The sequence below is a fragment of the Aythya ferina genome (genome assembly GCF_964211825.1).
Source record: "Aythya ferina genome assembly, chromosome: 4".
NCBI classification, from domain to species: domain Eukaryota; kingdom Metazoa; phylum Chordata; class Aves; order Anseriformes; family Anatidae; genus Aythya; species Aythya ferina.
Window position 1 is genome coordinate 953,450 of NC_140300.1, and position 14,645 is coordinate 968,094.

The window sequence follows — 14,645 nt, forward strand, 5'->3', positions numbered from 1 at the left end:
TTTTTTCCTTCATCTCGAGGGTGTTGCTCAGCTCCTCCCCAGCAGGGTGTCGAGAAAGCCTTGAAAAATCTGAGAAAACCTTGAAAAATCTGAGAAAACCTTGAAAAATCTGAGAAAACCTTGAAAAACCATGAGAAAACCTTGAACCAACCCAGGCGCAGCACTGACATCAGCTTGGGGCTGCCAGAGCTGGAGCCTGCCCGAGTGCAAGCCCTGAGCCTGCACTTGTTTGTAGCCAGGTTTGTTCCCCTCCTGATCCCATCCCTCTTCATGCTCCTCTGGTACAGCCCCAGCCAAAGTTGTAGAGTCAGAAAAATCCGAAAATGCTGGGGCTGGAAGGGACCTTATGGACTATCTAATTCCCAAAGAGACTCATGACTTCCTAACGCCTCAGAACAAGCCTTTTGGTGAGCTTTTTTCCCCTCCCTGTAATTATCCACAAATAATTGTTGGGAGAGCACAGGGGGCTATAGGGTGCCATGGACCGTGGGCAAACAACAAATAAACCTGGTATTTTTTGGGGCAATAGTGGGGTTGGGGGCAGTTTCCACCCCTGGCTTCCTGCCTGACCTCAGTGCCATCCTTTAAGCTGTCCTGGGCCCTGTTCCCTCATTTGTGCTGTTCAGACGCTGCCGTTTGCATGGTTTAATTTGCTTGCCCGTGCTAATTAACCCGAAACATATTCGGATTTTTGTGGGTTCATTTTATCCAGAAACCCTCGTTCTGCCGGCGGGGCTCTGCGGGACTTCGTGCCCCGGGTACCTCTCAGCTGCTCCTTGGGCTGTCCTGGTGCTCCTTCTGAGCAGCACAAATGAGCTGGGTGGGTGAGTGTGGGTGGCAGGAGGTGGGAGCTGGGGGTCCTGGTGTGCTGGAGAGGCGTGGAGCACCCTTTGTAGGACCGTGCGCATCCCTCGGGCTGATGCCCGTGCAGCTCCTGCCTTCCCAGCGGCGCGATGGTCTGGCCAAAGGTCCCCCCTCCAGCCTCAGTGTGCAGGATTTGGGCACTTCACGACCATTCCCAGAGGAGAGGAGCTCACAAGGAGCCCTCGGACGTGGCTGAGCTGCAGCGAGGAGCCTCCCCGCTACCTCACGAAGCGCCACGAGGTGCTTTCTGTGGGTTCCTCGTGCTGTTAGTTTGGCTTGCGGTGCCTGGTTTGTAAGAAATACAAATAACCCATCAAATGGCAAGTTAGCGAAGCTAACCCAAGCCAAAAAAAAAAAAAAAAAGAAAAGAAAAAAAAAAAGAAAGAAGTCAGAATCTGTAAACTATTTGGAATAATTGGTTATTTGCTGTGTTTGCTAGTTCCAAATCAGAGCACATATTTTATGGCTTATCCTGTTACTGTTAGTTGGAAGGGCTCTGGGTGTTGGATGTCTCCAGCTGAAAATGGGTGCCAATAGCCCGTGCTGCAGCCCAGCCTTGCCCCTGGAGTGCTCTGGGTGTCCTTCTCTCTCTCCTGGCCTTCTGTCCACGCCTTGGGGACATCCCTGGCACTGCCACATCCCCGGTGCAGCACATGGGGTCTGGTCGGGAAGGCTGGTCCTGTCCTTGCCCAGCCCCAGGTGCTTACTTCTTTGGATTTGAACAGGCTAGGAAACAACAGCAACAAAAACCACACAAAAAACTCACGCCGAAGAGAGTTTCGCCCACTTCTGAGCAAAATTACCAGCAGGTGAAAAAAAAGAAAAAAAAGAAAACGGAAAGGTGACACAGCCAGAAATGGGTCATTTCCCTTTTTCCATCTGAGAGTTCACACCGTAAGGGTTAACCGAAGGATGTGCCAAGTCATCTTGCAGCCTCCTGGTGTGGCTGCGTGTGCTTTCCTCCCTCCAGCGCTGCAGCAGGTGGGAGCGACCAGCTGGAAGGAGCAGGAGAACCCCAGGGTATCCCAAAACCAGGTCCCTCCTGGGGAACAGGTCAGAGGCTGAGGGCACGGGGAGGTGCTTGGTGTTTTGGTGCCTCGGTGCCCTGCCTGAGCGCACTGGAACGGATGAGGAGCACTAATGGGATGCTCTCTGAGGCTGAGATGCAGGGTGTCATCTCCTGCAAAAGCAGGGTAGCAGACAGCTTTTTTGGAGGTGCATCCATAAATGCCCAAGCTGTTTCTGCAGGGATCTCCTCATCCCATCTGTGGAGCTTACTCACAGCAGGAAATCTGCCTCCCAGATGTGAGGTGTGAGTGCGCTGGAGACCGAGGCAGTGGCTTAGCTTCTTTAGAGGCAATATTTCTTAGTGCTGTGATTAGCTGTATTCCCACGGGGAAGCCTGTGTAATCATTAGAGACTGTGTAATCATTAGAAGAGCAAAAATGACTATTAGGGTTTCAGTTATCCCATACCTGCTCTGCTCCTGTCTTTGCTGCCTCGCCGTGCCTCAGTTTCCCCACCTGCGAGGTGGCTGAGTTTCACCAGGACCCTTACACAAGCTCTCGGGTTCCCACAGCTCCTTTTTCTCTGGACCAAAATGTCCTTTCCAGTGAGCTTTGTGGGAGCTGGGTTGTGTTGGACAGCCCCAACATCCTCCTGTCCCCATCTGGGGACGCAGCTGGTGCCTGGGCTTGCAGGACGAGGGAACCCAGTGCTGGGGGAGAGAACAGTGCTGGCTCAGCCCCCTGACAAAAACGAGGTCACAGCCAGTGCCTTGCCCCCGTATGGAACAAAATGAGATGGAAAACATCCCGGCAGCCGCTGGGAGGACACAGGTCTGCATGTCGGGGTCTGGAGGAAGGAAGGATTTTAATGCCCTCAATAGCAAAGTGCTTAGCCCCCGGGTAAAAGTCCTACACGGAGATCCGGCACAGCTTAAACCCCGTTGTATCCTCTGGAGGGGACTGCTGCTGGCTCTGCTGAACCCAAGGCCTGATCCAGAAAGCCCTTCAGGCTGTGTCTGAAGAGCCTCCTTGGCTTCAGAGGGATTTGCACACTCGGTTGAAGTTAAGCATGTGTCTGAGTGCTGCTGCTGTGTCCAAGCCACAATTCCAGAAATGCTTAAGAGGGAAGTTGCAGCATGCTGGTGAAGTTCTGGTTTTAAAGGTATTTTTATATATTTTATTTTTTTTTTTGGAATCCAACTGTCTTTATTTTTGGAAACGGCCGTGCCTTTGCCCATAAGCCAATCCTGCCTGCAGGGATGCCCTGCTGGAAGGGGCTCTCTGCTGCCCTAAATGCTCATGGAGCTGCTGGGAGACTGCAGGGACGGCCCCGCTCAGGCTCTTTCCTGATGAAACGACCACAATTCCTCTTCCACTGCTCCTAGGTTATAAAACAACTTCCCCATTTTAGCAGCAAATGCCAAAGCTGGGCACTTTGGAGCCCGAAGGGGATTTCTTTTGTCCCTGCACTGAATGGAGAAGGGTCACCACCCTGCCACCAGGCTCAGGGCACTCGGGGTGCAGCTCACATTAGGCTGGTCCCTGTGGGGGCAGCAGGTGGGGGATGGTGATGGGGAGAAAGCAAATCTGGGAAGCATGACTGCAGCTCACCACGGCTGAACGAGCTTCTTTCCCAGCCGAAACTGTAGGCTTTGGTCACTTGGTGTGAAATATGTCCAGCAGCGATGCTCGCCCCTGGGCTGTGCCCTGCTGAAGCCCCAGGGGATCCCCACAAGGCTTGGCGAGGGCTTGTGGGGTCCTCGAGGTCCCACCCAGGCTCAGGCACAGCTCTTGGAGCATCCTGCAGGACAAAACTACCAGGGATGCTGCTGGCTAAATGAAATCCCTGAATCAGTTGCTTGCACGCTGGCTTTTCCATTTGAAGGCAAATGAAATAATGTCCTTTGCTATTAACATTCCAGCTGCTCCCCTTGCCTCTTTTTTTTTTTTTTTTTTTTTCCCCTTTTTTAACATCAGTGGAAATCAGCAAAAAAATATCTAACCAAATTCTTTGTCTTGGGGCTGCAGAAGATACCATGGGTAAGTCGTCAGATTAGTTTAAGTGCTTTCCTTGTAACCCGGTACCTGTGGAATGCCGTAATAAAGCCGCGATGGTCAGAGTGTAGCTTTTCAAACAATAAAACAGGGGAAGCGATGAAAGGCAACATTAAAAAAAAAATAAAAAAGAAGAAGAAAAAGGAGGCAGACGAGGCCTCAGAGTTAATTTATGTAATATTTCTATTAAAAACAATGTCTATTCAAGACAGCAATTTAGAGTCTGCACTGCTGGCTTAAAATATAAATCCAATAAACCTCTATTATGATTCCTCCATTAGGTCAGTGTGATGGAATTTTGTGGACTTCTAAAATAAGACATCATTATTTTTCAGGAATGTTTCATGAATCACAGGCAAAGCCCCTTCATCTTCGCTTGCTTTAAATTTCAGCAATGGTGCTCTTATAAAAGGTATACGTTTTCTGAAGCCGGCAGCCGGCTTTCTTTTCGGAGCAGCATCCCCAGAGCTGAAATCCAGTTTGCACCTTACAAATGCACCTTAGCAGCATCGTGTCCATGGGTTGTATAAGTTCTACTTATTTCTGTGTGTAGTATCAATGAGAAGAGGGTTATGTTCTTCCTGGGAGATGTACAGCACCTGAGGACCATTATTTTAAGTGGAAGTGGCATTTATACGTTCATTTTTTGTACAGGTGGGGATGGGGTCTGCTTGGGTGGGGAGCTGGATGGTGCCACTGGCACTGGTTGTCACTGGGGTTTGCTCGTGGAGGTGTGTGACTTTGGTATCCCTGGCTGCCAGGAGGAAGAATTCATCGACTGGTGGAGCAAATTCTACGCTTCCACGGGAGAGAGGGAAAAATGTGGTTCCTACTTGGAGAAGGGCTTCGACACGCTGAAGGTAAGTGGCCTTGGCTGGCCCTGGCTCACTGGATGGGAACTGTCCGTGATGTTTTTCCACTAGCTTTGGGGCGTTATTTATTTATTTAGAGAGTTTAAGGCTTTCTTTCTTCCAAGAAAAAAAAATAAATAATTTTCCCCAGAGAGCAGGTAATTTTGTTTTTAAAAGTAGCTGTTTTATTCTGTTTTGAAAAGTTGATTTTCTTTGCAAACTACTGTCTGGTAACTTTCCACTTCGCAGCCTTTAAGTTATTGTCACTTTACTAAGTGGCGGAGGAGATGGGGAGTTGCCACCCTGGAAGGTCTTTGGGAAGAACAAGGAGAGCCAGAGACTGCTAAGAAAAGGGGAGATTTAGGTGCCTGTTACGAGAGGTGCCAGAAGTAACACAGGAGCCCAGGCAGGACTGAAGTGGGGAAAACATTGCCTGGTTGTAAGGAAAATGCTCCCAGCGAGGAGCCCTCTGGTGGATGAAAGATGCTCTGGGAGACCTGGGCACACTCTGGGTCCTCTCTGATGTGCTGTAACTTTTACAGGGTTCCCAAAGGTCTGCTCTTCACCTGCCCTGGGGGTGGCATTTCCTCCAGATGGAGAAGCTCGGCTCCGTTTTGCCCCAGCTCTGCCCGGGAGCAGTCTTTGCCCATTGCCATCTGATTCTCCTTTCTCCTTCCCCAGGTCTACGAGACGGAGCTGGAGAACGTGGAGGACTTCGAGCATCTCTCCGACTTCTGCCACACCTTCAGGCTGTACCGCGGGCGCTCGCAGGATTCCAATGATGACCCCTCGGTCGTGGGGGAGTTCAAGGTGTGACAGCCCCTTCCACACGTGGCCGGGTGCTCGGAGCTCTGTCTGTGAGGGTATTCATCCAGTGCAAGGGAGCGAGGGAAACTGGTCTTCCTAACACACTCGGAGCAGCCCTTAGCCTGCTTTCAGGAGAAGGATTTATTTTCTTTAGCTGCTTTTTCAGAATTCCCCTTCTTACCCACCACTTCCTTCCCCCAGATGGTACCCAGAGACCGATTCCTGCCACTTCTTTAGAAAAAAAATCAGCTCTGGTGAATAAAACACTTGCAAATTTTCCCATTTTCTCCCTCCTCTTCCCATCCCTCGCTGAGGATGCTGCTGCCTGTCCCAGGGACCTTAAGGCGAAAGCCTCAGCCTCACCCTTCTGGGGGGCGATTTGGGGGCAGCAAGGCTCCCAAACACCTTTTCAATGGCTCAAACAACAGTGAAGCAGAAGAGATAGAGGGCAAGCAGGCTACTGGGGCTCTGCACAGATTTATGACAGGGTTTGCATCAATGCTCAAGCACTGGATGAACATTGCAGGCAGTTTTCCTCCTTGCTTCTCTCTCCCTATTCTGTTAAGAGCCCGGCAGGCCCTGCTCTGTGCTCGTAGTGTCTGCATGAATGTCCACGAGCACGAGGCATGTCCCAGCGTGGCTGAGCCCCCGTCTCCTTGCAGGGCTCGTTCCGAATTTACCCCCTGCCCGACGACCCGCGGGTGCCGGCGCCACCTCGGCAGTTCCACCAGCTGCCGGCCAGAGGGCCCCAGGAGTGCCTCGTCCGCGTCTACATCGTCCGAGCCTTCGGCCTCCAGCCCAAGGACTCCAACGGGAAGGTAGGCTGATGGGTTATGGGGTGGCTCGTCCTAAAATTTAGGAACGACTTTGACACGTTAACAGCAACAAGGGGAAAACATTCCCCTTCGTCCTGCCTCCAATGCTACATCTGGGAGTCCCAGGAGCCATCCCCTCATCCTCCATCCCGAGGGATTTTTCAGTAGGGCTAGCTGAAATAGCTAAATTAGTTTTTTTTTTTCTTTCTCTCTCTCTTTTTTTTTTTTTTTTTCTTGTACCTCGGTGCCAAAGGAAACAAAATTAGGTCTCTCACATGACTGCTCTCTGCAGAGCTTTGCCAGTCTGAAAGAAAAATTCAGTGCAACAAGAAAATCGTGTCGCTTCAAAAAGAAATGTTCATCTTGTTTCAGTTTGAAAAAAAACAAACAAAACCCTTAGGGAAAAGTCTTTCTTAACTCTCTTTGCTCTGCTGCAAAATAGGGATTTTTTTAAAAAAGAAAAAGGTAGGAAATATTTTGACACGAACAACTCCAAATTACTTTTTAATCTGCCCGGTTTTTGAAAATGGCCTTGAACCGAGGGTTTTCAATTTCTTAGAAATCTCCCATAAGAGACTCCTGAGAATGAAAAACAAGGAGCAGAAAAAATGCTTTTTTTACACTGAAAACCGAAGCCAATCCTGGCTTGGCCCACAGCCTTTCTCCCTGTGCTCTGGTGTCTCCTGAAGCTCGTCCCAGTCGAGGGCAGACCAAAGGAGAGCCCAGTCCGTGCTCATGCTGCTGACCTCCCCCAGGGGCATCCTTCTCTTCTTAATTAATCCCCAGGTCAGAGAAAACTGGTAAGGAGCTTGGACTGGGTGTTTTCTCAAGGCAGCATAAATCACCAAAGTTTTTCCCAGTTGATTTTTGTTTGTTTGTTTTTGATGTTATCCGAGTAAGATGCTGGGTCCCTCTAGGTGTTGGATTCAACCTAGGTGAAAAGTTTTAGGTGATTTTTTTTTTTTTTTTTTTACCCCGGAGGAAATGATGACTCAGGTCAATTTAACCACTTTTCAGATTTATGTCTTTTTCCCTGAATCATGTTAGTTATGAACGAGAAGCTAAGAAAACTTACAAAAAATAAAAATATAATATAATTTTGATATATTTTGAGATGCACAATGAGGCTTTATGTTAAAGTATGCCTCCATTCTATTTTATTTTTTAAAGTTATTGCATCATGTTGGAAAAAAAAACAACACATTTTGAGCCACATTTTTAATGAAACAAAATGTTTTTCCTTTGACATTTTGGTCTCTTGCATTCGTAAATCTATTTTTGAGTTGACCCCAATGTTAAAAAAAATAATGGTGACCTCAGGGGAACCCTGAGGTTCAGAGAAGGTGACTCAGATGGGTGAATGGGAACATCCTGAGGAATCCGAGCAAGCCCAGTCCATGAAACAAGCCTAAAAATAGCTCGTTTCATGCTATTTTATTCCTTTTCCACCCCGTGGACCTCAGAGGGATCTGGACACTTGTCCCACACCTGTGGTCACCCCTGAAATGGAATCGCAGTGCATCACATCATGTCACATTCAGCTCCCTCACCCTGGTGCTGTGTGTGGCTGTTGGCCCTCAGCGTGGAGGGGACACCGAGGAAGTGCAGAGGGAACATTTCTTCTCCCCGAGGGTGGGCAAACACCCGCAGAGGCCTCCTGGTGGGGTGGTGGATGCCCCGTGCCCGCAGTGCCCAGGAGCTGGGACGATGCCCTCAGGAACGCACCTCGGCTCCTGGGTAGCCCTGAGGTGCTCAGGTGTGGGGCTCGTGGTCTCTGTAGGTCCTGTCCAACCAAAATGAACCAAACTGAAGTGTTCTGTTCTATTCCAGCCTGCCCTACCCCATCCCATCCCATCCCATCCCATCCCATCCCATCCCATCCCATCCCATCCCATCCCATCCCATCCCATCCCATCCCATCCCATCCCATCCCATCTTACTATCACTGTGCAATGACTTTTCCATTTATTTTTATGCCTATCTTTAGTGTGATCCCTACGTGAAGATTTCAGTGGGAAAGAAATCCATAAATGACCAAGAAAATTACCTCCCCTGTACGCTGGAGCCTGTCTTCGGAAAGTAAGTTTTGGTTTTAGTTAAGCCTGGATTCCCTGGGATTTTTATGGCATTTTGAGGGAATCGAGGTGGGTTAGCCAGAGCTTTCTCTTCCCTTGGAGCACTCTCAGCCTTGCTGAAGTGGGTCTGACCTTGGCTTGGTCACTGTCCTACCCCCCATGGTTCACGTTCATCTTCTCTCTGGGTCTTCTGAACTATGAAGCATGGACTGGGTCTGCTCTGGCACCAGTGGAGGTGACATCAAGAGGGTTTTTTAGACCTGAGATCCCCCTGTGGAGGCTTCTGCCTCTTCCCACTGATAGCAGAGAGAGTTTGGGGCAAAGCTGTTCCTCATTTAGGCACTTCAGTGAAACGTCTGAAGAAAAGAGATGGTACATGGAGGTCTGTATGACTGTGCTGTGACATGGGACACCTCCAATCATGTGCCTTGAAAAATTTATTTATAAAATTGATGTTGGCTGGTTGAGTTGTTCCCCTAACCGTAGGGCCACAAAGTTGGGATAAAAGGAAAAAAAGGTAAGGTTGTCTTCAGAAAAGGGTATTCCTCAGGGCTGGAAAGCACCATGGTGGTGAGGCAAAGCAGAGGGAGGTAGAGGAAAGCCTGGTGCTCAGCCTTCACGTGCTGATCAGGGTTGGGTCTCCTCGGCAAGCTGGGGCTAGATGTAGGATTTTGTGCTCCAGGACAAACAAGGGTCAAGCCCTACAGTGTGTGAGGTCCCACTGGTTTTCTTGGGGCCTCTTGCCAGCTCAGGCTGTCAGTGCTGGGACAGCTTCCCAAAAAAACAAGATGCAGAAGGAGATACCCCACGTGCAAGGCTGGTGCAGAAGGGGTAAGGATGGCAAGGGTGACACCGGTGAGGTCTCAGAGCACCGCGTGGATTCGACAAGCTGCTTCCTCCTCTTCTACCAAAGCTCTGCCTTTCTTGTGGGGCAAAGGGGGCTCTCCCCATGGAGCACGAGGGAGCCCAGGTCTGCAGGGAGCTCTGCTCCTGGGGCAGGCCCCCTCTGCCAAACCTGGCTCCCGGCCAGCGGCCGTCTAGACAGCGCACTGCGCCTCCCACCCCGTCTTTAAAGCAAGACGTAAAACCCAGGTCCTGGCTGCTGGCGGGCTATTAAACCTCCCGTTTCACGAGCTTTTCCCCGGGCTGCTGGCTGCCCGCCAGCTTTAGCTAATTACTTTCTGCTGACCCCAGTTCCTCCCGCGCTCTTAATTGGTGGCATAATCACTCACTTCCCCTCCTTAAAAGCTGCTGCGGGGTGGGTGCTGCTGGTGGAAACGGGCATCGTGTTTTGCCCCCGAATTGATGGTGTTTTGGCGGCAGGTGGAGGGATTCCTGGTGGCGCTGGGTCAGACCCAGACTGTCCTGCTCACCCTCCATCCCACCTTCCACATCTCTAACGTCCATGAGCACAGGCTTTGTCTGGATCAGGGTGTTGTGTTTTGGGAGGGTCTCGGTGCTTTGTGTCTTACCACGCTTTGTTTGAAGAGGTCGAGGAAGGTTTGCTCTTCTTTTATGTTATGTCACTATACAATAATTACTGCAGTCTGCAGTAATGAGGAGAGGAGACAGCACAAAATCCGGGTGCATGGGACTGGCAGGGAGGATGAGGAGGTTTTGGGGGGGGTCACTCTCATGCTGACCACAAGCTTAGCCTCCTATTTTAGATTTCTGCTCTTCAGGCTCAAAGGGCAGTTGGTTTTCCAAAGCTGTCATTTCTTCCCCTTTCCCACCCCATGGCAATGAGGATTCCTGTCTCTCAATGCCTGCTTTTTTACCCTGGGTACTGCAGTGGCTGCTGTCACTTCCAATTAGCAGGTGGGGAAGCTAAACAGGGCCCAAATTTGCTCAAGGGTAATTCAGCCACATGCAATGGGAAACCCAGAGCGTGCTTACTTGGTGGCATGTCCGTGAGCTAAGCCAGCACAGCACAGCACCAACAGAACCACAGGATCATCTAGGTTGGAAAAGACCTTCAAAATCAGCCATCAGCCTCTAGTACTGTCCCAGCATGGCAAAGATGGCACATCTCCATCTCACGGGCATCTCTTGTTTGTGCAGGATGTTCGAGCTGAGCTGCACCCTGCCCCTGGAGAAGGACCTGAAGATCACGCTCTATGACTACGACCTCCTGTCGAAGGATGAGAAGATTGGGGAGACCGTCATAGACCTGGAGAACCGCTTCCTGTCAAAATATGGGGCTCGCTGCGGGCTTCCCCAAACCTACTGTGTGTAAGTATCTCTGTAGGATTGGGTCTCTGTAGCTGCTGAGGCTTTGCAGTGCTGAGGGGGTCCTCAGGACCATGGCAATGCCTCAGCCCAGCCCTAACCATGGGTCTGCTGTCCTAGGGGACCTGGCTGCTGCCATATTTCGCTGCAGAGATCTGTCTTGAGGGACAGATTCCTGTTGGAGAAGCCCCCCCCAGTTTATATACTTCCCCCAAGCCCTGGCTCTCCTCCAGCAGCTTCAAAAAACATAAATCTCCTTGGAGAGATCTGTTACATCCCTGACACCTCTTGGGCACACCACAGTGAGGGCACTGCCCATGCACAGGACCAGCTGCAGGGTGGTGCAGTGGGTCTGGGGGCTATGGGGGCACCCCAGCCCTGTGAGCTGGGGCTGAGCAGGGTGTGGGACACGCAGCCCCATTCACCAACAGGCCAAGGTGAGCACGGGGTCGGAGCTGGCTGCACCTTCCTCAGCACAACCCTCTGGTGTAACGCTGCTGTGGCCCCTTATTGAGGCTGGATATTGTTTTATCCCGTGCTGTTTTCCCTCCCGTTTCAGTTCGGGACCCAACCAGTGGCGAGACCAACTCCGTCCTTCCCAGCTGCTTCACCTCTTCTCCCTGCAGCACAACTACAAGGCTCCCACCTACAAGGCCGACCGGGTCATCTTCAGGGAGCAGGAGTACATCCTCTCCGAACTGGGTAAGGGGCTGCTTCGGGGCTGCAGGTAGCTTCCCGTTACCCAGAGCAAGGGTTGGAGCTGGAGGCCATGAACACATCACGGGGGCTTTCTTGCCCAGCTCCTTTCTGTGTGAGTTGAACCCAAACCCGGCACTTTGAGCACCCATTCCTCCTTCCCTTGCTGCTCAAAGCAAACCGAAGCCATGCAGGCTGGGAGCAGCAAAGCCCAGCACAGCCCGAGAGGCTGCAGCCTGGCTTCCAGGACCTCACATCTCTGCGTTTCGGGGCTGGGGGCACTAGAGGGAGACAAGATCATACGCACAGTGCCAGTACAACCAGAGCGAGGTGTGCTGTAGCTGGAAAGGTGGGATCAGCCAGCAAGGAGGAACTGTCACGGGGAGGTAGGGAGGCATTTTTTCGTTTGCACAACCCTCTCCCCAAACACCGCTCACACCTGAAGTTTTCTGCCCCCCTGATGGCATCCTTGGGGGCAGGAGCTTGCCTTTTAGAGGAAACCTTGCTTTAAAGCCTGGAAATGGGAGTTGGGCTCAGGGAGGAGGCGAAACCCCAGCCCACGGGGCCCAGGAGCAGCAGTTTGGCTAACGAAGGCCACTGCAGGGACAGGAGCAGCCCAGGGCTGCTGCCCGCCTGTGCTCTGGGGACTTGGGGCACAAATTTGTGATACTCGCCTTGGGAGGAGGAGTGGGGAAGCCACAGCTCCTTCCCAGCCTCTTGTTATGCGAAAGGTTTTCAGCCAGGGCTGGAGAGGTGTTAAACTGAGCGGGGGCTTCCCCCCTCTCCCAGCCTCTGCCTTTCACCTTCCTCTGCTTTAATGGCAATCAGTTCAAAAAACAGAACAAAGTCTGATGCTTGACCTCAAGGAGATCTGGAAACCAGCTGTGTGCGCAGAGCAATGTCAGATCTGAACCTGGCGGTATAAAGTGAAGCTATTAAACACGAGAGCATGGGTTTTACAAGCACTGCACCCGGACCATTATTCCATAACCCCCACATTTGTTGTTTTCTGAGAGGGGCTTTTTCTTTTTCCTGTGCGCGCGCACACACACACGCACGCACACCCGCCAGGTTTCCACTGCTTGGGAAATGGCCCATATGTCTGAAGTTAACCACTTCAAGACATTGCCAAGAAAGGAGCTGGGATATATCACCTGAAAGTTGCAGAGCTGTAATAATATTTATGGAGCGCATTTCATTTCAAAGGTCCTCGAAGGTGCACGGCGAGGCAGCCGTGTGCCGGGGCGAGTCCTGCACAGCAACGTTTGGTGGGATGAGGGTCCTGAATTGAGGGGTGGAGAGGGCAAAAATGTCCATTGCTAATTGGCCTTGTCCAGCAGTGTGTTTGCGGAGGGATTAGGGGCTGGTGTGGAGTGGGATGAGGATGTGGAGGTGGGTTTGGGGACCAGGATGGGTGTTGGAGCTGTGCTGGCGGTGCCTGTGTTGGCCTCAGCTTCCTCTCATCTCTGTCTTCCTCTCTGAACCCAGCAGAAAAGGAGCAGGACCCCACGGGGAGCTCTGCCACGGCGCTTCTTTCTGCCCAGCCAAAGCTCCTGGCTGATTTTAAATCATAAAATCACTGAATCTTAGGTTTAGGTTGGCAAAGACGCATGAGATCCTCGAGTCCAACCATGCCTTAACACTACCAAGTCCACCACTAAACCATCTCCCTAAACACCACGTCCACACATCTCTGAAATACCTCCAGGATGGGACCCCACCACGTCCCTGGGCAGCCTGTTTCAGTGCCCCTTGGACAAACCTCTGCTGGGGACAGGATTGAACAGCAGAGCAGCAGCATGGGCTGGAAGGCTGCAAGCCCCAGCTGCTGTAATTTTGGGGATCCCAAACCCTTAGAAGCACTTCAAGCTGGATCAACCCCCAGATTCCCCTTTCCATGTGCTTCAGCTCACAATGTTTCACTGTTCTGGGGCTTGCTGTGGCTGGGGTGGGATTGTGTGAGCCCCCTTGCAAGTCCCTGTCCCACAGAGCAATGGTTTGCCCACGTGTCCCCCTGGGACCATGTTGCCCTGTGCCCTTCTCCTGCTTGCTCCTGGCTGCAGCGAGGTCAGTGGGGCTCCTGCTTGCTCCTGGTGCTTTCCCCGGAGCAGCAACCCTTGCAGAGCCCCCCTGGGTTGCTCAGCACCCTGCCCGTGGCGTGGCATGACCCTGCTCTTGCTCTGATCTGTTGCAGAGGACGGCAAACCCGTCAACCCCCACCTGGGGCCGGTGGAGGAGCGACTCGCCCTGTACGCGCTGCGGAAGCAAGGGCTGGTGCCAGAGCACGTGGAGACCAGGGCTCTCTACAGCCCCCTCCAACCAGAGATCGAGCAGGTGAGTGGTGCTGAGAGCTCAGGATGAGACCAGGAGCATCATCTTCCCTTCCACCCGGTGCTACCCAGGTGAGATGTTCTCCACGGCTTGGGTGCAGCCTTTGGAAGGTGCTCACGGCAGGAGGAGACGTTTCTCGGAGAGGTCCTGCTGCTCCAGGAGAGGTCCTGCTGCTCCAGGAGAGGTTCTGCTGCTCCAGGAGAGGTGTGCATCACTGGCTGGCTCGCTGCAATGCCATGTGGGGTATATCTGCCCCAGGAGGTGGTTTTCCAGCCTACAGGACAGAGCAGAGCACTTGCTGTCAAGCACAGGCTGGAGCTCAGCCCCAGGGCTGGCTTGCTCTGAGTGCTTGGAGAGATCGGCTACAGCCTCCTGGAATAGGCATTCACTTTCATCAGCATTTGCTCACAAAAGCCTTTTTTTTTTTTTTTAATTTTTTTATTTATTTTTTGGGGAAAGCCATTTCTGATCTGCAAGCGTCGATGTAGAATTTCTCTGTAATGATAATGCTCCTGCAGGCTCCTTTGGCAATGCAGCAGGATTTCTGCAGCAGGAACAAGTCCTTGGAGGCATCGAGTTTTAGTACTATTGCAGACTGGATATTTTTCAGCCAAACAAAAGCTAAACGGGCTTCTATCCAAAACCAATCAAAACCCAGGTATCCGTATTTCACCTAACCCCTTTTCTTTGATTAGCGTGGATGTGGCTTTATGCCTTTGGACCAAAAAGTGCTGCTTCCCGGAGAACACAGCGATTTGTCCTCATCTCTCTTACATGTTCCAGTTGCAGAGGCAATTTCGTGGGACTGGCTCTGCAGCTGGTGTAACCATGCACAGCCTGAGCTCCACCACTGCAGCACCGTTACCTTTCTGTGGTTTGTTTTTAGCCAGTCCAATGAATTTGCTGGCAGAAGTA

At 51.6% G+C, this 14,645-nt stretch overlaps 1 protein-coding gene across 11 annotated transcripts in view; it reads left to right on the plus strand.

The window, feature by feature from the left end:
- Window positions 1-14,645, plus strand: part of DYSF (dysferlin) — an 83,100-nt gene that overhangs the window by 42,886 nt on the left and 25,569 nt on the right. For all 11 annotated transcript variants that reach the window (XM_084517597.1, XM_084517595.1, XM_084517604.1 and 8 more), the window contains 7 exons: window positions 4,688-4,786; window positions 5,459-5,587; window positions 6,247-6,402; window positions 8,387-8,478; window positions 10,536-10,706; window positions 11,263-11,405; window positions 13,594-13,733. In XM_084517597.1, the coding sequence (XP_084373723.1) occupies window positions 4,688-4,786; window positions 5,459-5,587; window positions 6,247-6,402; window positions 8,387-8,478; window positions 10,536-10,706; window positions 11,263-11,405; window positions 13,594-13,733 (930 nt within the window). The remainder of the gene's footprint in view (window positions 1-4,687; window positions 4,787-5,458; window positions 5,588-6,246; window positions 6,403-8,386; window positions 8,479-10,535; window positions 10,707-11,262; window positions 11,406-13,593; window positions 13,734-14,645) is intronic.